This window comes from Mirounga angustirostris, unplaced genomic scaffold (genome assembly GCF_029215605.1).
Source record: "Mirounga angustirostris isolate CCGP_5_RB_7025 unplaced genomic scaffold, mMirAng1.0.hap1 SCAF_4, whole genome shotgun sequence".
NCBI classification, from domain to species: Eukaryota; Metazoa; Chordata; class Mammalia; order Carnivora; family Phocidae; genus Mirounga; species Mirounga angustirostris.
Window position 1 is genome coordinate 38,866,375 of NW_026991712.1, and position 22,430 is coordinate 38,888,804.

The window sequence follows — 22,430 nt, forward strand, 5'->3', positions numbered from 1 at the left end:
ACGAGAGAGTTCCACGAGACCCAGCGGGCACGCTGAGACCGACCGGAAGCAACGAAAGGAAAGCACCCCCGCCCCCAACAGACAAAGCGAGGCAGGGGGCGATGGAGGAGGCGGGGTGGTCTGTGAGGGTCCGCTCCTGCGCAGCTGCGGCGGCGGAGCCAATCGCCGCGCGCAGCCCGTCCTCGCGCGACGGTACAGTCGTACCGTCGTGACGTCGGCGGTTGCCATGGAGAGGCCCGCTAGCTGGGGACCGCGAGCTGGCGCCAGGGGCGGCGGGGTCAGAGCGTGGCTTTGAAGCCGCTTCCGCTACCACCATGAGCGGCCGAAGTAGGGGTAGAAAGTCCTCCCGCGCCAAAAGCCGGGGCAAAGGCCGCGGCAAAGCCCGAGTCCGCGCTGCTCCTGACGACGCCCCCCACGACCCGGACCCGCCACAGTGCCAGAGGCTCGGGGAGGAAACCCAGGCGGCACAGGTGCAGGCTGGCGCGGGTTGGGGTGGCCTGGAAACCGCTGCGCCCGCGCCGTCCCGTCGGCCCGGGGAGGACGCTGCCTGCCGGCTCCCCCTGGACTGTGGCCTCGCGCTCCGGGCCCGAGCTGTGGGGGATCGCGGGCAGGCCGCGACCAGGCCCAGCCTGGGGAAGGCCACATCCCTCTCGGAGCGTCTAGCAACAGACACTGTCTTCGTGGGGACTGTGGGAACCGTGGGAAGGCCGAAAAATGGCCCCCGCGTTGGAAATCGGCGTGGCTCCGCCGGGAAGAAGGTCCCAGAAACCTGTAGCACAGCGGGGAGGGGGCCTCAGGCCATAGCTGGCGGGAAGCCGAAGAAAGGGGCCGCAGGGGAGAGTGTCTCCGTCCCTGTGGTGGAGGAGAAGAAGGTGGAGAGGGATGCAGGGTCAGGGCCCCTGGCGACAGATGGCAGCATGGATACGCTGGAGACGGTCCAGCTGAAGCTGGAGACCATGAACGCCCAGGCAGACAGGGCCTACCTTCGCCTCTCGCGGAAGTTTGGGCAGTTGCGACTGCATCACTTAGAGCGCAGGAACCTCCTCATCCAGAATATCCCGGGTTTCTGGGGGCAAGCTTTTCAGAACCACCCCCAGCTATCATCCTTTCTGAACAACCAAGATAAAGAGGTTCTCAGCTACTTGAACAGCTTGGAGGTGGAAGAGCTTGGCCTCGCCAGATTGGGCTACAAAATCAAGTTCTACTTTGGGCGCAACCCCTATTTCCAAAATAAGGTGCTCATCAAGGAATATGGGTGTGGCCCTTCGGGTCAGGTGGTGTCTCGTTCTACTCCAATCCAGTGGCTCCCAGGGCATGATCTTCAGTCGTTAAGCCAGGGGAACCCCGACAACAGCCGTAGCTTCTTTGGGTGGTTTTCAAACCACAGCTCCATTGAGTCTGACAAGATTGTGGAGATAATCAACGAAGAACTGTGGCCCAATCCCCTGCAGTACTACCTTATGAGTGAAGGGGCCCGTGCAGAGAAAGGAAAGGAGGGCAGGCAAGGTCCAGCAAGGCAGCCAGTGGAGACCCCTGAGCCTGGGGCAAACAAGTCCAACTGATCCTGCACTAGTCTCCCTACTACCTCCTGTTGGACCTGTGCCCAGCTAACCACACGTGTTTGGTTATCTGCCTTCTCTTCATGTTGGCCTCTGTGCACTGTATTCCCTTTGGACTTCAGTTACAAGAATATGGTATTTATGATCATGTTCTTTTGCCTCCTCGTGGCCTTCTTGCTTTTTCACATTAGTGTTACATGTTAAATGATCTCACCCCTACTGTTTATGTTAAGCACACATGCTTCAAGTGTGTGCTGCCTTTGTCTACATTGCCTGGACCGTGTTTTTGGCTCTGGCCTTTCCCAGCTGTCTTTAACATGGACGCTCATGAGTCCTCCTCCAAGAGGACCAGTGCATCCTCAAGCTCTGCTACTTCAGGGCCAGTGACTTGCTGAGCTTTGTGTTCATGCTGGCCATGCATGCCATCTATGGCCAGTTTTTCTGTTGCCACTGCAGAATGAAGCTAGCGCACATGGTATTGGCCATCAGCCAAAACTAATTGTTCCAAAGCCCTGGGGTCACCGGCCTAGTTGCCACCACCTCCTGGATCTCTGACTTTGGCTAGGGGCCTCAGCTGCCCTGCTGGATGTGCAGAATAGCACTTGACTGCTGGGCATGGATGAGGTTGAGAGTGAGAAGCAGTATGCCGTGTGTTCTGTACCATCATGTGTCTCTTCCTGCCTCTGGGCCCTTCTACTATTGAACATTCATCAAGGTCTATACCATGCTCCGTCACTATCAGGCCACTGAGACTTGTCTAGGTTGCTATTGGCCCTAGTTGGCTTCCTGGTCAACGAGGACCTCAAGAACTGCCTGTGGACCCAGGCCCCCTGCCAGTGCATGAGACACACACCTACCCTCCCCAGCCTTCCAGGAACCCTGCCGCCTGCCAGACTGATGGGCGGGTGTGTGAACATGTGCTCACTGTCATCGTGCTGTGGCTGCAGGTGAGGGTGGGGACTGGACCCACATACAACCTAGGTACCTTTGTCAACTCCACTTATCCCTTCTTAGCACAGGACCAGAGTGCTATAGTGGGGTTGCTGGGGAAGAGGTATTTCTGACCTGTGGGCCTGTGTCTACTTCCTCTCACACCTCTGTGCCTTACTTGCCCTTCCTTCACTCCCTCTCTTCCTTCTTTCCTCCCTTCCTTTCCTGTCCTTCCTTCTTCCTCCACTTCTCCCTTCCTTTTTTGTTTCAGTATTACCACAGCTCAGAAAGAGAAAGCAACTGAGAAACCAGGGTTTTCTGCATACAGCTAGCGAGACAGCTGGGACTTGAGCACACTCACACCATGCTGACAGCGGGTAGAGGAGGCCAGAAGGCTAAGTGGGTCTGTGGTCAGCTGTGGTCAGACCTTGGTTCCAACTCCTGGGTTCACTCTATAATTCTCAATTGAAAATTCTTTTCATGGCTACACATGTGTTAGAATTATAAGCCCTAAGGCAGCAGTGTTGTGGACGAGTGTTTACTCCTGTTCCAACTTTCGTGTGTGTGTGTGCCCCTTAAGACCCAGTTACCTCATATTGTTTCCTCCTCTGTGGTAGCCTCTGGCCATCTGGCCCTCATTCCCCAGCTTTCTACGCTCAGCGGTCCTTTGCTCTCTTTACTTTTCTACCTTCAAATACCCTTAGGAATAGGCTTCCATCCTGGGGCATGGGGACAGGGTGGTCAGAATCTGTTCTGGATCTCCAGGGCTCATTTCCAGTGAGTATAAAAGCTGAGCCAGACCCTCTTTCTCCTTTGCATCCCTGAAGGTTGAGGGGTAGGACTGTAACACTTGCCCTCCCCCTAATCTCCCTTTCCTTATGGGAGACCTTGTTCTGAGTTCCCCAAGGGCTGGGGAGGCCTTGACTCAAATTTGTAGAGAGGGTGTGCCAGGCGGGGAACTTGGAGCAAAAACACAGAGCAGGAATGGGCCTGGTGTGGAAGGGGCCTGGAGATGCAGGTAGCAATGGTTTGAGAAGCCTCAGGGAGACTATGCCTGTCTCTCAGTGAGGGCAGGGACGGGGAGGGACCTTCCCCAGAGTGAGGAGGGGAGAATTAAAGGGGTCATGGGCCAATACAGTACCTAGGTGAGGGTTTGCCCACAGTTTTATCCAATCATTAGCTCATCATTAGTGGATTTTATAAATCACAGAAACAAATCCAAAACAGAATAATGTTACTTTGGATGCTTTCTCTTTTGTTCTAGGTGTGGCCTTGCGTATGTGGAAGATTGATGCTGTATGCTGCTTATTTTGCCATAAGTAAAATCTTACCACTTCCCCCATTTTTGCCTAATGGGAAAATGTAGCTGCACAGGTCTGCTTTTTTCTTTTTCTTTCTTTCTTTTTTTTTTTTTTTTTAACTTTTTGCTGTTTATTATGGACATTTTCAGACAAGCACAGAAATGGAGAGGATGGTACCTGGCCCCTGTGTACCCGTCACCTAGCTACATCAATTATGATCAACCTGGTATCTTCCTCTCCCCACCTGTATTGTTGATGGAAAATCCGACACTGTGCCAATTCAACCTTGACTACTTTGGGAGATCAGGACTCTCTTTTGGTGGTGATAGTGGTAGGGGGCACTATCATGATCCTATCAGGTCTGCTTTTTGTTTTGAATGTTAACAAATGAAGTTCCAGAAATGGGCCTTAGAAGTGAAAGTGTTCAGGATAAACAGGGAGTCTCAAAAAGAGATGAAAAGATGCTCCCTTTCCCCTGTATCCACAAAAGGAGAGAGAGAGAGATACTGTTCTGTTGTAAATCATACAGACTGATACAATAAGGTGCTTACTTGGGACCCTTCACCAGAATATCAGTTTTTTTTTGCTTGTGAAAGATGGAGCCTTGTGTGACTGTTAGAAATATCATCAGCTTGTCCTGGTCTCATAATATAACTGGTCTTGGAAGTATAATTTGGAAATTGTTTCTGTGTTCTGTGAAAATTGCTCCCCAAAGCAATCAGTTACTGGTTGTCTTACTTGGTAATTTGACACCCTGGTAATAATGCAATTATTCCTTTGTTCCTAAACAGTATAAATAGTTGTAAGCTCACATGCATGATGGAAAAATAAAAGCCTGTATCTCTGTTATATTTTTTATTTTAACAAAAGAATTGGAAGGTGAAGGTGAGGCTAGGTAGTTGAGGGGATGTATACATTGGCCTCGGAGAGTGCTTCCTAGGTCTCAGGCCCTGGTGTGACTAGCTCCATAACAATGATTCTCATGCCCTTAGCAGAGATTGAGATTCTGTGGTTGGTTCTGGGAGGAAGCCAGGTAGTTCTTGTTTCTAATGAGTTTTCCAGGTGATTTTAGTGGAAATCCGGTGTTTCTCAAATTTTAGAGTACATCTGAATTGTGTGAGGAATCCTGTTAAAACTATGAATTCTGATTCAGTAGTCCAGGGTGGAACCTGAGATTCTGCATTTCTAACAAAATTCCAGGTGATGCCAGTGCTGGTGGTTTGTGAACTGTACTTTGAGTAGCAAAGAGGGGATGTTTAAGAACCATTCAGACTAGGGTAACAGTGCTCAGCCTTGGTTGCACATTAGAATTACCTGGGAAACTTAAATATACTGTCGGAGCTCTGCACAATTGCCGACTAAATCAGAATGTGGGAAGGGGTTGGTCCAGGTATAGGTGTGTTAGAAACATCCCAGGTGATTCTGTTGTCTAGCCAGGGTTGAGAACTAGGGTCTCTGATGCTGTTCATTACGCATCTATAAGAAGGTTAATTCTACACATCAAGAGAAGCAGCAGCAGACAACAATAGGCCACGAAAAGCTGCCCAGCAGAAAATAGTTGGAAAAAATTAGAAGTGGGTTGTTAAATGACAAAAAAATAAAATTGGTTTATATGATAAAGGGCACGAATCAATAAATGTGCAGTGTTCAGAGCATAGTAGGTGTTCAAATATTAAATGAATGAAGGAGTTTAAAACACAGTTTATAGTCAAATGCCTTCGGGCTAGCCTGGTAATTAAATTTGCAAAGTAGGCCAGATTTGTTTCACAAGGATATGTGTATTCGTTTGTTAGGGCTGTTGTAATGAAGAACCCCCGACAGGGTGGCCTAAACAATAGAAATTGACTTGCTCCGTTTTGGAGGCTAGATGTGTCAGATCAAGGTGTGGGCAGGGTTGGTTTCCTCTGAAGGCCTCTCTCCCGGCTTGTAGGTGGTCCTCCTTTTCTGTCTTTACACGGCCTTCCCTCTGTGTGAGCTTGGGAGCTGTGAACAGAGGTGGAGATTGTGTGTAGCTGTTCTGCAGGGCTAGATTGTTTACCTGGGGGCAGTGCAGGCCTAGTGTGGCTGCATCTTCAAAGGGCAATGGGAGGAATCAGGATTTTTATGCAGAATCTCCCAATTTTGAATGCTTTCAACTAAAAAAACAAAAAAATTTAAACACTCAGAGCCTTGCTATTAATGATATGTGGAGTGCAAAAGGGTTTGGAGAGCAGCCTCTATTTGATGCTCAAGCATCTGCTTGGGATTCATGCAGAGTCCTCTGGGGTTATGCATTGAGAGGGGCTCTCTGCCCAATTTAGCTCACACACTTGCTTCTTCAGAGGTACGAAGCCTTCACTCCCCAGGCCCCCCTTTCATGCCCCTCTCTTTGGTTGTTTGGAGATCCTGTCTGATCTGGGATTCACTACCTCCCCATGGGCTTATTCATTCATTGCCTCCTGTATGTGCCAGTCTCAGTTGTAGACATCAGAAATATAGCTATGAACAAATAGAACTTTGAATTCTGCCCCCCCTTCTAGGTTTCAGCCTCTTAGATTTTGCCTGGGATTGTCAGTCAATCTCTTTCTTTTTTCCCTTTTCCTGCATAGGGCTGCCGAGTGCTTTAGATCCATATGGGAGGTAAAGGAAGCCTCTTTTTACCCTCTGACCTCTAGGTCAGAATTCACAGGGCAATTAGGTTTTTAATAACCTGCAAAGTGAGGGCTTCTTGGAGTAATTCTTGTTAGGCTAAATCCTTTGCCCTTTTCTCAACTTTGAGCTTTATTACAAAAGGCCTTCTTTTGGCTTCTAAACTTGTTACTGGCAGGGCTTTTTTGGAGTATGAGGGGTTTGATTATGCTTGGGTGAGGGAGGAGACAAAACTAGTCTTACTACTCATAGCTTATTGAAAATTTTTATCAACTTCGGACTGTCTCTCCTTAACACTTTGGGCTTCCTGCCTCTGGTCTACTCCACCGATCTGCGACAAGGCAGAGAGGCGCACCGCTCCGGGTTGGCCTCACCTAGGGAGGAAACTTTGCCCTCATTTGTCCCTTTGAAAATTGTGGAAACTCCTTCTGCGCTCCCACCCCTTGAGATCTGGGCCTTGGTGAGCCACTGTTACTGATGGGTGGGCCATATCCCTCAGAGTTGGGGTAGCAAAAGAAAGCCGAGAACCCAGGCTATTCAGTCTATGGTTTTTATCTCTCTTTGTCCTTAGCATCTTCACTTCTGCTTTTGGGATCTTCTCCAGCCGTATTTCACCATTCAGGATCTCAACTCATTTCTGCTGATTCATTTTCACCTGAAACTCTGACTTGGTGCTTCTGGACCCCAGATCTACCTTCTCTGGTCAGGTGTTCAATTTCATGCTCTCCGAGGCTCCAACCTTAAATTCCTTCCTCCTCTCCCTGCCTCCTGTCAGCCTGGTTCTCAGCTGAGGTTTGACAAATATAAGACAAAATAGCCCCCATCTGTGTGGCACTGGATGGTTCACAAAGCACAGTCACATTATATCAGTTGTAACAACTATCTGAAAAGACGGCTCAAAGAGGTTAAATGACTTGACCAAAACCACAGAGGTAGTAGTAAGCAGTAGAGCCAGAACTCAAACTCAGGTCTGCCAATTACAAACTCCATTCATACTCGTGATGGTAAACGTGAGGCCCAAGCAGATACCTGGTACTATGAACCTAGGCACTTCTTTCCACAGAACCTGTAATTAAGCCTTCATGTAGAGCATCAGAACCCTCAGCACAGCACTCTGGTTAGTCAAGGCAGAGTTGGCATGTGAGTGTGAACCTTCCTGGCCATCCCAAACTCCAGCCTGCCAGCAGAGCTCAGTGAGGAGCAGGGCTGGCTAGGGCTGAGGCTTCCTTTAACTGCTTTGTTCTAAGGTTAGGATCGGCTCAAAATTTCAGTACCTGAAGATGAATGATTTGAAAAAAGGAGGTAATCTTTCTTCTGTAACAAGAAGTCTGGTGATGGGAAGTTACAGGCTTGCTTCAATGGCTCCATGATGTTCGGGCTCTGGTCCACACCTGTGCTTCCTCTTTTGGCTTTCCCCACATCATTCCCCAGCTGCACTTAAAGGTGGGCAGGAAGGAGGGGAGAGGGAGAGCTTCTCGCATGTCTCTGTCTTTATCAAGGAAGAAAATCTTTGCCAGTAGTCCCTGCTAGATCTCAGGAGACCTGAGTCAGGTTCCATGGGCCAGAAATGGGTCACACTCTCACACTCTATTTCAGGGAAACATGGCGCTGCCATCAAGGAATAAGGAGAGCTCAAGTGGTTAGGACGGATGGGAGATGTTAGTCACTTGTAGGCTCATCCTTTCTGGAGCAATGTGGCTACGCTGCTGACAAGCACATCACATAATAGTTGGAAGCCCCATGCATGTGCACTGCCCCTGCCCCAGCTCCCCTGGGCACCTCTTCTGACAAGAAAGCTCTACCAGTGCTTGGCGTGCTGTGTCTCATCTCCTCCATTACATGGTAAGTGCTCTTCCCGCTAGGCAATGCGTTTTTGGTTTTCCTGTTTCCCATAGCACCTCACCCAGGGTTCACTCAACATTTGATGCATGCGGTCAGTAAATGCTACTTGGGCAAATGCAGTAAGTCAATAATCTTTCTAAAATGTAAATTTGATCATGTCAATCACCTGTTCAAAACCTTCAGGAGTAAGGTCCAAAATCCTAAGAAGCTCATAATAGGCCTTCCATTATCTGACCCTACCTATTTTTTACTTCAAACTTTTTTATTATGAATAATTTCAACATACATAAAAGTTGACAAAGCACAATGGTTACCCGTATATCTACTATTTAAGTTCGATGATTTTTAACTTCGTGCCATATTTGTCTCGCTCTGTATATATATGTTTTGCTGAACAATTTGAAAATAAGTTGCTTGACCCTTCACCCCTAAATACTCAGCATGCATCTAATAAAAAAGGATTTTCTCCTGTAAACGTCAGACCATTATCACACTGCAGAACAGAATTCCTAAATACCCTCTAGTATACAGTCCATATTTAGATTTCTCCATTGTTACCAAGATTATCTTACAGTATTAGTTTTAAAATCAAGATTGAAAAATGTTCAGCCATTCATCTGGTGATCTCTTCAATCTTCTTAAAACAAAAATAATCCCCTCACTTTTGTCCCCCCACCCCCACCCCCCCACCATGACATTGACTTTCTGAAGGAGTTAGGCCACTTGTCTTTTAGGATGTCCCAAATTCCGGATTTGTCTGATTGCATCTTCCTGGTGTCAGTTCACTTTTCCTCTGTCTCCTGTATGTCTTGTAAACTGAGGATGCAGATGGAATGCCTTTGGCAAGAGTACATAGACAAGGCAGATCCTTCACAGTGCGTCCCTTCTGAAGGCAAAGTGACAGCTGGTCCCACTGTCGTGCTGTTCGTTTGCTCTCTTGGTTAAGATGGCGATCACCATATTTCCTTCTTCCAATTAGCAGGAAATCTCTGAAATTACTGTAAGGATACTGTTCCCTTAAACTTTCATCCCAAGGTTTTAGCAGCCATCGATGACATTTGCCCAAACCTGTTACTTCACTGTGGGTTACAAAATAGTGACCTTCTAATCTTGGCATTTCCTTTACATATGTTATCTGGTATTTTCCTGTAAGGAAGAGTTTACTCTCAGCATCTAGCAATGAACTCTACTTCCTTCTGAAAGGCAGTGTAAATGCTTCATTTATTCCTTTTATTATCTATTTTCGGAATCAGAAGTTGGTGTAATAATTGCTTCTAATGGTTTCAAATAAGGGCATGTTTTTCTTTTCTCTTTACGATCACTGTGGACTTGTGGGGTTTTATTTATTTAACGTTTTATGATCAATTATAGTCATTTTCTCTTTTGGCTACTCAACTGACTTGCATTTTGCTACTAACTTTTACCAGACTCCTCTTGTCCTTGTCCCTGGTTTTCTCCCATTGCCCCCTGTGCTGTGCTGCAGCCAGTATGAATCAGTGTGAATCAGTTCCGGGTCTCTGGATGCCCACTGTGCTCTTTCACACCCTGAATGTTTGTACAAGCAGTTTGTGTAGGAAGAAAGCCCTTGCAGCCCTTCTCAGGTACGGCTCAGATATTCTCGTACCAGGCCGTAGTTTTTAATCTGAATTAGTCCCTCCCTCCTCTTTATTTCCACAGTATTCTATCCACACTTCAACTTACAGTACCTAACATAGTGACTTGTTCTTGTCTGTTTATCAGAGACTGAGATCCTTGAGGCCACAGAATAATAATGACAAGTAGTATGTCTTAATCATTTTTGTATTCTCGTACTTGAGGGGCTTATGCATAGTAGGTGCTCATTAAGCAATTGAACAAGTGAGCAAATGAATGGTCCCTAAAGATTCCTTAAGGCAGCAGTGACAAACTACCGAGAGGCTGCAAGTGCCCAGAAGCAGAGGTTGGGAATAATTTCAAGTGAAGAGAAGCATGAACCTAATACAAATGGGTTAAAGGGTGGTGGGGGGTGGGGAACTATCACCGGTACAAAGCCTCAGGCAAAAAACTTGAGTTTGTTTCTTCCTCTCTGCTATAAACTCTCAAGGATCTTTGTTCATTGTTGAATCTCTTGAATCCCAGGTGCATACACATTGACATATTTTGGTCTGGTGAAAGCGTTACCCCGTAGGGATCCGAAAGGGTATGTGCACCCCGATGTTCATAGCAGCAATGTCCACAATAGCCAAACCGTGGAAAGAGCCAAGATGTCCATCAACAGATGAATGGATAAAGAAGATGTGGTATATATATACAATGGAATATTATGCAGCCATCAGAAGGAATGAGATCTTGCCATTTGCAACGACGTGGATGGAACTGGAGGGTGTTATCTGAGCGAAATAAGTCAAAGAGAAAGACGTGTATCATATGACCTCACTGATACGAGGAATTCTTGATCTCAGGAAACAAACTGAGGGTTGCTGGAGTGGGGGGTGGGGTGGGAGGGATGGAGTGACTGGGTGATAGACACTGGGGAGGATATATGCTCTGGTAAGCGTGGTGAATTGTGCAAGACTGTTGAATCTCAGATCTGTACCTCTGAAACAAATAATGCAATATATGTTAAGAAAAAAAAAAAAAGAAGATAGCAGGAGGGGAAGAATGAAGGGGGGGAAATCGGAGGGGTGGACGAACCATGAGAGACAATGGACTCTGAGAAACAAACTGAGGGTTCTAGAGGGGAGGGGGGTGGGAGGATGGGTTAGCCTGGTGATGGGTATTGAGGAGGGCACGTTCTGCATGGAGCACTGGGTGTTATGCACAAACAATGAATCATGGAACACTACATCTAAAACTAATGATGTAATGTATGGGGATTAACATAACAATAAAAAAAATACCTTCGGGGGAGGAAGGGGATAACTGGGATGAGTAATTATAAAGAAATGGGGTGATTTTTAACAACCACATCAGAATTTGTATACCTAAAAGATCATTGAACTTTAAATAGCCAAGGAGCAAAACATTTCAGCATTCCTCTCTGGAAACTGCTTCCAGAATTCACTTTTGTTTTTGACCAAATGTGATATACTAACACACCTAAACTTACTCCCCAGCTATGGCACCAAATAAATGTCTAATTTCCAAAAACCAAAAAAAAAAAAAAAGATGGCAGGTTGGATGGGCCATATCTTGGAGTTGTCCCATGGCAGAAGCTGTCTCTTCCTAAGGGAGCATTGAGACTTGGAGAATCCATTTTGTTGAGCACATACCACATGCTGGGCACAGTGCTAGGCACATTTAAACACATCATCACAACAATTCTATTATTATCCTCATTTTCCAGATGAGACGAAAGAGCTCAAGAGAGTTTCGGTAACTTGTTTAATGTTATGTCAGTTGTAATTCCTGGAGCTGGGAGTGGAGCGCCTTAGCCACTGTTCTGCCCTGGCTCTCAGGCTGGGGTTTGCAGTTTGAGTTGGTGAGTTGGACTAACATTGTCTCCTGTCTTCAGAAGAGAGGGAGGAGGGTGTGTGGCTGAAGATAGACTTCAAGCCTTTCAGGGGGTAGTTATCACTGTCCAGGGAGTGGGAGTGTGTGTGTGTGGGTGTGTTTGTGATGTGTGGTGTGTGTGTATGGGGAGCCACATCCGTGTGTGTGCCCAGGGAGGGCATAAGAGTGGCCGACAAGCCAGCTTTGGAATACAGCCTGTGGACCTGTAGACTGCATGCTGGTTGTCCACGGACCCACAATGCCCAGAGGCTGCCAGGGCGTGTGTGCTCACGCGGATCACTGCCCACTGAGCAGTGGGGTCCACATTTTAAAGACTCCCAGCTGTGGGCAGCTTGTGGGAAACAGACTCTCTTGGCTTGAAGCAGTTCAGAAGGAGTAGGCGTCTAGTAAGGCCCTGAGCAGATGGTGTGACAGGGAGGCTGAGTCGCAGAAGGCACCAGGCTCAACAAAAGGCCATCGCAACTACTAAACGAGGGGATTAGTTTGTGTAGGGGCAACATAGGCCTGCAGGATGTAAGCTGTTCTTTGAGCTTCAGCCTCCCACACAGACAGCTGTCCCTCTCTCCGCTCTCGTCTCCAAATAAGAGAGAGAGTGACAAGCCATTCTTAACATTCCTTAGGGGTGTTTCCCTATTCCCCAAACACTGACACTTCTACTCCACACAGGGACCATGGGGAGGAAAAGAAAGCGAGGCAGTTAACATTAATTGAGCACCTCCTACATGCTAGACTGTGACACGTGGAATGTTTTCACCATCTTCTGTGTTTTTTTTTTTTCTTTTCACAGTAACAAGCTTATGAAGTCTCCATTGTTATCTGCATTTTACCTTTAATAATACATTCTGCAAGTTAAGAAACTTGCTCAGGGTTTCTCAGCCAGAATTCTTTGGCTCCAAAACTTCTGTCCTTTCCAATTTACCATAGTTCTCCCTCCTAAGAAGAAGGGAGACATGGTTACTCCTAATTTTAAGGAAAGTGATACAAATCAAGTAGAATGCTTTCAGCTTCAAGTAACAGAAATCCTGACTAATGGGGACCAAGAGGAAGGACATTTATTGTTGCCATAATAAAGAATTTGGAAGCAAGTGGTCCCATGGTTAGTTTAGCTGTTCAGTTATTTTATCAAGTCCCCAGACTCTTTCCATCTTTCCAGTCCTTCTTTTCTAACATCTTGACATACACTTAGCAAGGACTTCTTGTCTTCAAACTTGTCTCATGATCCCAAGATGGCTTCTTCAGTTCTAGGCATCATATTCTCAGAGACAGTGTCCAAAATAGGGAAGTAGCAAAACAGGCAAAGAGGAGCTTCTCCGGTACAACACTCTCTTTTACCAGGGAAGAAAATATTTCCTGAAGTCTCTAGTGCACTTTCCTTTACATCTCATTGGCCAGACAGGAGTCGTGTGTGTATGTGTGTGTGTGTGTGTGTGTGTATGTATGTAATCTCCATCCCCCACTTAGACAAATTCCTGGTGTGTGTGTGTGTATAGCTATATATATGCGCACACACACACACACACACACATATATATATATCTCCATCCCCCACTTAGACCAATTCCTGGCAAAGGGGGACATTACTGCCATGACTCACTCCGATTAACCAGGACTAGTTCCCCAGGGTTGGGCACATTGCCTGCATGCAGAAAGGGAGCATGGCTGTGGGGTAGGCACTTGCCACATGATAGTAAGGCCAAGGGCTCCTCAGGCTCTATGACTGCCATAGCCAGGACAAAATACTTGGGAGAAGCGAAGACATTTACTGTCTATTCACAGATTTAGACAGCAGGCTTGTTTTGTTCCCTTTCTGATCTCAGGCATGCATTAGGCACCGTGGTGGGTTGAAAGAACTGTAGGATATAGGCTTGCACGTACTTTATAATCTAAATGGGGGAGGAGTTAAATAACAGTGAACAATTCAATAAAAGCATGAAACAAAAACTTCACAAAAGCCAGCATATGATCAAATGGTCTCTGGGTCAGAGGGCAATTTAAGCAGATTCTTCTCCAAAGTATTTTGTGAGTTTCTTTGTTATACTCATGACTGGATGGAAGCATTTTAAATTCTTTTCAACCAGCGGGATTTATTTTTGTATCCTCTGCTGGTTTTTGTTATTTCCTTCCAAAGAAAATGCATAAATTTTGGAATGATTTGAGGATATTCTGGGCCAAGGAAATAATTTTTAGGTGTTAAATATGATATTGCTGGCCACCAGAAAAAATATTTGGCGCTTCAGCAAGAGATCGGAACCAGTCATAAACTTATGTACAAGTTCTGGTAGCTTTACTGTGTAAGGTTGACATTTTATGATTTTTTTTTTTTTCCTTTTGGGGAGGGTTCCCTGTGGAGCTAAGTGGTATTCAAATTAAGCATGAACATTCATTTCAACTGTTACATTAGAGGCACTTGAATAATGCTTAGCAAAATGCCACAGCCGCCAAAACTTTAATTTGGCCTCTGATTAAAGGCAATCTTCTCAATCTGGCCTCAGTTCCTAGAGTAATCCTTTGAACAGATTAGACACAAACACATACTTTGCTGATAATTGTGTGTTGATTCTATAATAAATTGGTTGGGAGTAGTTGCTATCAGTTGGAACCCAAAATCTCCAAACGGTGACTCAGAATATGGACTCTCATTCTTCTAGAGTTCCGGCTGGGCAACTTTCCACCCAGCCCAGGCACTTTGCTAAGATCACCATTTGGGAGACCACCCCCCAACCCCCCCCCATCTTTTTTATTTTTGGACTTTTGTTATATGATCCTTTCAGAGAAGGTTACCTTAATTTTTCCAGCCTCTTCTTGGTTGGGGGTTGGGATCACGCCCAGTATGGCATTTTGCAGGCTCCCTTTTCAGGGACTGTTCTAATAAGAATGGGCTATAAGTACTTTGCTACCTCACCCCACCCTCTTGGGTATTTTAAATGCTCCTCTTCCCTAGTTGAGCTAAAGCCATGGTGATCCACGCCAATCTAAAGAGAGATGTTTCTGCCAGTCATCTATGGGTAGTTCTCTGCCTCCGAGCACTCCAGTAGCTTCTGGGCCATGAGCAATTGAAGAAAATGTTGTGGCTTTCTTGGCTAAAGAAAAAGGGTAAGATGCAGATTGCAGAACATGCTTATCTTATGGCTGCCTTCAGGGCTACATTTGCAGGTCTTCAAAACCAAAACTGGAACTTCAGTGTTTTTTTTTTTTTTCAAGCTTTGGGTACTTGGTGATGACATCAAATGTTCCAGAATGGTTAATTGCTAAATGTTTACCAAAGTAAGGTCAGGGGCCTAGAGAGTTGGGGGAAAGGTATATAATGGGAGATTGTAGGTACGATAGTTAAGAGTTGGAATCAGGCATATCTGGGTTCATATCCAAACTCTGATAGTTACTAATTAGTATGTACCACTTTGGTAGGTATTTAGTTTCTTTAAACTCCATTTGTCTTTTGTTGTTGTTGTTTTTTAATCTGTAAAATAGAGACGAAAGTTCTGAGTTAGGTGGAAGTCAAAAAACAAGACTCAAATTAACAGAATAAAAAAAATTGTTTTAGCATGTACAACTGATAAGTCCACAGGCAATCTGGGCTTCAGATAGGGCTTGATCCAGGGATTCAAATGATCTCTTTTTTACCTCTCAGCTTTTCTTTCCTCTGTATTAACTTCATTCTCAGGCAGGTTTTCCCCTCCTAGTGGCAAGCGGGCTGTTTGATGCTCTAGACCCACAACTATTCCCTTTCAGCAACCTTAATGAAGAAAAAGGTATTTCTTCCCTTCCAGTTCTCCCCTCCTCCTCCTCCTCAAAAAAAAAAAAAAAAAAAAAAAGTCCTGAGATTGCCTCTTTTGGTTCATTGGTCATTATGTACACTTGAACCACTTGCTAAGAACTGGGTTACTGCCCAGCCCTGGAGCCTGGAATGGGGTCAGTCCCACCCAACCTACAAGCACTGACAATAGAGAAGGGATGATTTTTTTTTTTTTTCCAGATGAAAATAAATTGTGGTACCAGTACCAGAGAAAGGAGGATAGATGCTGGGCAGACAAAACCAGTAGATGCCATGGAATGGCAGTTCATTCCTGGGTCAGTCTCATTAATAAGGAAGTGGGAAGGAATAAAAAAACCTATTTATGAGGATCAAGTGCCAACAACCCCCTAGCTTGCCTTTCTCCACAGTATGACAGTCTTTATACTATAGAGATTTGGTCTCAGCTTGAATGTGACCTATAACCCACATTGCTTTAAGCTCTCAAGGCAGTGAGCCTTGTTGTTGTTGTTGTTGTTGTTATTCTCTCAAGGTTTTGGTGTTTTTCTTCTGTATTCTATGGTGTGTCTCTTGGCTACAGGTAATCCAGACAGTGATCCCGTGGGCCTGGGAGGCTGGGAAGAGTGGGGCCAGAGCTACTACTGACATACAGAGAGGGCTCCTTCAGGGGGCAGAGGTGTGGGGTCTTCCACCTGAGGCTGCTGAGGGCCAGGTGATACTGGCTAGTCCCTCAGAGAATCTAGAGATGGGATTCTGGGATTTCCCAGGAGCCACGTGACTTTCCGTGTACCTCAGGGAGGTTTGGGAGTTTTTACTCCTCCTTTCCCAGGCCAGGGGCCTAACCTTCATTCCTCCTCTTGGCTCCCATTCCAGGGCTTACAATTCTGTAACTCCCTCTTCTCTACACAGCAGTCTGTTCCTCTGGGGATGAGCCACACGAGTCACCCCTTGTGAGTGTGGGTGGCAGAGGGACACACAGGTGGGTGGGTGTCTTCCAACACTGGATGGTGTCTGTTGATGGATGCATGTAAGACTGGCCCACACAGATGAAGTCCCTGAGGCTCAGAGAGATGGCAGGATTTACCTTAGGACAAAAAGCAGAACAGAATTCGAAGGAATTCATGACAACATGGGGAAGACTGTTCACATGAAATGTTCCACAGAAGCTTATTACAAGAACATCAGTCAGAGAAAGAGATGAGCTCTACTTGGTGGTGGTAGTGGGTTCTGTGTCCTTCCCTCTAGGCTGGGCTGTGGTGAGTAAGGAGGCTGGTGAGAGAATTAAGAGAATTTTAGATGAATTGCTCAAAATGTGAGACTAAGAGAAAAGGAGGCAGGACATAGAAGGGGCAGGGGCTAATGAGGTTGTGGTATGTGAGCATCTAGATAATTCCACCTTGGAGTCCAAGGAGTTGGGCCTGGGAGCCAAGCAGGAAAAACACTTCCTCCTTCAGCAATCAGACGGAGTATGGAGGAGATGCTCAGCCTTGGGTCAGAGTGAGAAGCAGGAAACAGGGAAGCTTTGCTCTGAAGATGAGGGTTTGGGGTAGAGGAAGCAGAGACCACCCAGGAGGGGAGCCTTTCCTGTCCCAAGGCGGGAGACCCAGGAGACCGCACGGAGTATCTCGAACCTTCGAATGCCTCTGTTTCCTTCATCTGTGCTCCAGCTCTTCTCTGTACTTGAGCCAGCTGTGTGAGGACAGGCGTGGGAGGGCAGGGTGATGAAATGATAGGATGCAGGGCTAGCAGGGGAAGCCCAGGCCTCAGGACTGAGGCCTTCAGCAGGGAAATCTCTTCTTCCTTATGCTGGGGAGGTGGTCGCTAGGTGTGGACTGGAGAACCAAATTACAGGATGACCCCCCGGAGGTCCATTTAGCCCTCTGGGGGGATGCTCAGCCTGCCCCCCAGCTTGGGCAGGGTTTGTGTCCTATTTTCCTGCCCTGCATGTTATCCCCCACCCTCCACCCCTGCCCCAACACAAACTCTAAATCGTGAAGCACTCCAGGCTTCGGTCCAACCTAAGGAAACTATTTGTTCTCTTGAGCTTTATTCTGATTTCCATAGCACAGAAGAAGAAAAAAAAAAGTCCAAAACAGAAAGTAACTAACTGGGGGTTTTGTTTTGGTTATCTTAGGAAGGGTATGTGTCGGGGGGAAGGTGAGGAGGGGGCTTCTTCATCCCTGCAGAGTCTAAATCAATGGAAATTAAATACTGACTCCCAGGATGACACTGAAAACTCTCAACCCGGGATAAACTCTGAAAGCTACATTTTCATCCCCCAGATGAGGGCTTTCTGATGGGGATGTTGGCAGCTCCCAGCTCCACGGCCTGGCCCTGGGCAGTGCTGCTGCATCATTTATTTGAAGATGAGGATGCAGCCAGGGCGGCCCCTGTTGGGGACTGAGGTCCGCGCGCGCACAGCCCTCCCTGTGTCCTGGGTGTGAGCCCCTCCTGCCCACGGAGCCCTGGCCCTCAGCCCCATTGCGCCGGGGCTCTCGCTGCCCATCAGTCCCGGGCATCTACCATCAGCTCCCTCTGCCTTTGAAGGAAGGTGCTTCTGCTTTCCACCTGCCTTTTTTCGGCGGGGGCGGGGGGGGGGGCGGCGGGGAGATTTTCTTTCTGCCTGCACAGGAGGGGCTGCAGCTGTGGTCAGGAAAGGGAAGAAGCCCACTGGAGGTTGAAATGAAGGGTGAAGCCACAGGAGGCGCCGTGGGACCTGTATGCTGGACCCCATGCCTCTTACCCAGCGGTGGTCTTTGGCAGGCTGGCAGCTCGGCCTCTCGATTGTGTTTGGGTCTGGAGAGAAAGCCATGCTTGGCTGTGTGAGGACGGCAGAACACGGGTGGGACCGGGCAGGGTGCTAGTGCGGAGTGGGGACAGGGACAGGGACAGTTGGAGTACTGCCTGGGGGCACTGGCCTTGTGACAAGACAGAAGTGGATTTGAATCTTGGCGCCAAGACTTACTGGCTGTGCTACAGCAGCTGGAGTTCTCAAGGGCCAATTTCTTGATTTTTAGTATAGTGATAATCATGTTTCCTGGAGATAAAGGCTCAGGATCTCTCAGGCCCCCCCTGCCCCCATCACACACAATGTGATTTTGCAATTGATGCCTTAGACTCAGACCATAGGCCATGGTTTATGAAAATCCGCATCTTCTCCAGAAGTGGGCTTATGTTTCGCGGACTCCTCCACCCCAGCTTCCGATTGGCACCGCAGTCCACACTCAGACCTCAGGGGCCTTCAGCACTTTCCACAAAAATCCACTCTTAGCGAGCACTTTGTAAGTCTGGTATACTTCACAGATGATCTGGGACGCTGAACAAGCAGCTTCTTGTCTTCTTTCTAGTTATTTCTCCTCACATCTCTTTACTCTTGTCCTCTGAGATCACTCAGAGTTCCAAAGTCTTCTCCCTCTATTTGCAGATTTGGCTCTCCCCACTCCCTGCTCCCTATATTGCAAACCCAAACTTTTAAAAAAGGATTTTATTTACTTATTTATTTGATAGAGACAGAGAGACAGGTGGGGAGGGGCCGAGGGGGAGGGAGAGGGACAGGCAGACTCCCTACTGAGCTTGGAGACTGATGCAGGGCTGGATCCCAGGACCCTGAGATCACGACCTGAGCAGAAGCTTAACTGACTGAGCCACCCAGGTGCCCCCCCAAGCCCGAACTTTTAAGATTGTTCAACAGATCTCACCAGACCTAAATATCTTTGAAAGCAGTGGAATAGTGAATAACAAATCTACCCTGAAAGACTACCTACTTCATAGCATTTTCATGAGTTCTAAGTAAGGTGAAGTAATACTATCAGCACAGTGACTAGCATATAGCCATCTTCATCTGTACCCCTTTGAAAAAGTTGAGGGTGGGTGTATCTGAGAATCCACAAAAAAGATACTCACACATTGGTGGAACAGAGAGCAAATATTGGGGTCCACATATCCTGCTTTGTTTTCACAGGTATTTCTATGTCTCATTGACACTCAAGGGAACTCTGTGGGTGGGAAGGACAGCCTTTGTCACCCCTTTACATAGAAAGAGTGACTTCCCCAGATTTGCTTAATGGGAAGTGACAAGTGTAAAACTGAAAGCCCAGATGGGTTGCGGCCTGCTGGTGTTATCCCAATATCTATTTCCCTCGTTTGCCAAAATTGCCCCTTTAACTGTTAGCTGGGGAATGTGGCCCCAGAAGAAGGGCACCACTTCCCAGCATCCCTTGCAGAGAGATGTGACTGTGTGATGTGGTTTTGTTCCTTGGGGTCCAGAAACCTTCCTTAAAGTCAGTCAGTGCCCCCTCTTTACTCCCCTCGTCCTTATCCCTTCCTCTGTCCTGCGGAGGTGGCCTGCGTCCCAGGGATGACGGAGCTGTGAGCTGGAAGGAGCCTGGCCTCCCCAAGAGCCTGCAGGGTTGCCATACTGGACTGGTTGACTGGGCATTTTTATGGGCGAAAGAATGCTGTTTAAGCCACTGCTGCTTTGGGTTCCCGTTTCTCATAGCTGAACCCTGACCTGTCTGAGGCAGTAGGTTTGCCGGCTCCAAGCCCAGCCCTGCCTCATCATGGGCTGCCCACAGGGGTAGTGGGCCACAGCGGGGAGCCTGGGGCCAGTGTGCACTGATGACAAGGACGCTGAAGCAAGGCCTCCAGGCATTCTGGACTTTTAAGATTGTTCAACAGATCTCACCAGACCTAATGCGCCTGCGCTCGCCCTCTGCCCGGCTTCCGCAGAGTCTATTAGGAAGCAGCCAGCCTGCCATCTACAGAGGGTGAGGTCTGTCTCGAGTGCTCTCCTCTCCATCATCTCGGGCCCTCTTGAGCCCCGGGCCTCTGCACACTGGGGTGCCAGTCTGGCCCTCCCCCAGCCCCCCATCCTAGGCATTACCACCACAGGCTCACTCTCTCCTTGCTCCTATCCACACCCGCCCAGGAAACGGTCTCCGTGCCTATCATTCTCACAGTGGTCCCAACTACAGCCTCCGAACCCCATTAATGAGAGGTCATGCTTCTGGAGGATACAAAAATGTTCCGGGGCAACTTTCCTGCTGTGTCTAAACCATTTACCAGACAGAGAGTGAACCACGCTCTCTGCAGTGAAGGGGGCTCCTGCCCAGAGGGCTAGAGATTACAAGGCAGCAGGATTTGGTGAAAGGAGTCCAGGCTTTGGCACCAGCAGTCCTGAGTTTCAGGTTCCTGATGTGGGGTGCCGAGAAGCCTCAGGTTCTTTGCAGCAGGCGGGAAGAAGACACGGGGATGGAGCTTGGGCTCCAGGATGTTTATTGTGGACCAAAACGTGTGTGACCTGGAAGGGGAGGGAATGGAATTGGACAGGGGAGAGGGTGATCAGCAAACCCTCCCCCCCCCCCCCCCCCCCGAGGTTCCAGAGCATATGCTGCCCATCAGAGCTGTCCTATCCTGGGCCTTTGTGTCCCTGCCACTATGAGCTGTTGTAGGTGGGCTGCCTGGAAAGGAAAGGGCATGCCCTTGGATGAAGCAACCCTCTGCAGCAAGGCTCCCCGGGCAGGAGCTGGCAGCGGAGGCAGGAAGTCCTGCCCCGGACTGAGGTCTGGGCAGTGCACCTCCTGCTCGCCACGGTCTTCGTCTGCGAAGTGAGGCTAATAATGCCAACGTCGCAGGGCTGAAGTCAGCTAATGGGCGAGCCTCGCCTTTGTGGGACCCACAGTAGCGATCTCCGTGGGCACTCGGCACGCCCCCTGCCTGGCAGCCCGGGATGTAGGCGCTCTCCTTAGCGGAGCTGCCCTCGGAGAAAGGCCTGGGTGAAGCTGACAGCAGCCCTTTCGGATAGGATGAACTCCCTGGGAATGTCAGGAGTGGGAAATCCAGAGCCCTCCAAGTTGAACGCTGTGAAGCCCATCCTTTTTTCGAGTCTCCGCTGCTCCCGCACCCAGCTGTTCCACATCAAATGGCAGTCTGGGTTCAGAGCAAGACGGCTTCTGATCAAGACCAGGGAAACTAAATATGGAGAAGTCCAGAAAAAGAGGAATGCTCAAGAAAGCTGAGTTTCACTCCATTTGGAGATCTCTGAATATATTGACGGCTTGCATCTCCCCATTCTTAAGCCATGCATAAAAAGGCCCCAGTTTTCCACTCTGCGTCAGGATCTAAGAGGCATTTCAGGCCAGAGTCTGAGCTGGGGTAGATGATGAGAATGATGCCTGTGGAGACGGTCACAGTGATGGCCCCAAGGAGTCACGCCTCCTGGTGGTCACGTGCTTGCCTGGTCCTCTCACACATTGGCGCTGGGCTTGGCCATGTGACTCGTTTTGGCCAATTGGACGTCAGCAGACATAACACAGGCAAAGGCTTAGCAAGTGTTTGAGCCCTGGGAGTTCCTGAGGTTTGGACTGCACTCCTCGAGAATGAGAGCCGGGCTGGGAGGAGAGGCCCTGCCCTCCCAGGCAGCCCTCCCGCTGAATGGAGCCCTGGTGAAGCCTGTAGAGCCGCCCAGCTGCCCCACGGGATCCTGAGAAATAATAAATTGCTGTTATTATAATTTTTTGAAGTGACCTTGAATTCACATAAGATTAACCATTTTAAAGAGTACATTTCAGTGGCATTTCGTATATTCACGGTGTTGTGCAACCACCACCCCTTTCTAGTTCCCAAACCTCAAAAGCATCACCCCAAAAGCAAACCCTGTCCCCATTAAGCAGTCCATGCCCCTTCCCTCCCCCCACCCCTCTAGCTCCTCGCAACCGCCAATCTGCTTTCTGTCTCTATGGAGACAGACCTTCGGTGACTGGCTTCTTTCATTTAGCATAATGTATTTACCCATGTGGTGGCAGGTACCAGGACTTCATTTCATTTTGTACTCCCACAAACAGTTGTACGCCAAATGTTCACAGCAGCACCGTTCGCAATAGCCAAAAGGTGAAAACAGCCCAAATGTCTATCAGCCAATGAATGCAT

The 22,430-nt window shown here is 48.0% G+C and overlaps 1 protein-coding gene across 3 annotated transcripts; it reads left to right on the forward strand.

The window, feature by feature from the left end:
• Positions 1-159: 159 nt before the first annotated feature.
• TSPYL5 (TSPY like 5) lies at positions 160-10,890 on the forward strand. 3 transcript variants are annotated; one of them, XM_064588091.1, is made up of 3 exons: positions 160-2,506; positions 3,754-3,863; positions 8,015-10,890. In XM_064588091.1, exon 1 carries the CDS (start codon positions 315-317, stop codon positions 1,560-1,562), a length of 1,248 nt encoding a protein of 415 aa, XP_064444161.1. In that variant the 5' UTR covers positions 160-314; the 3' UTR covers positions 1,563-2,506; positions 3,754-3,863; positions 8,015-10,890. The 3 variants fall into 3 exon arrangements, with proteins under 3 accessions (XP_064444161.1, XP_064444162.1, XP_045752151.1); XM_064588092.1 differs by having other exon boundaries at positions 10,379-10,751; XM_045896195.3 differs by lacking the exon at positions 8,015-10,890 and having other exon boundaries at positions 3,754-4,631.
• Positions 10,891-22,430: the final 11,540 nt, after the last annotated feature.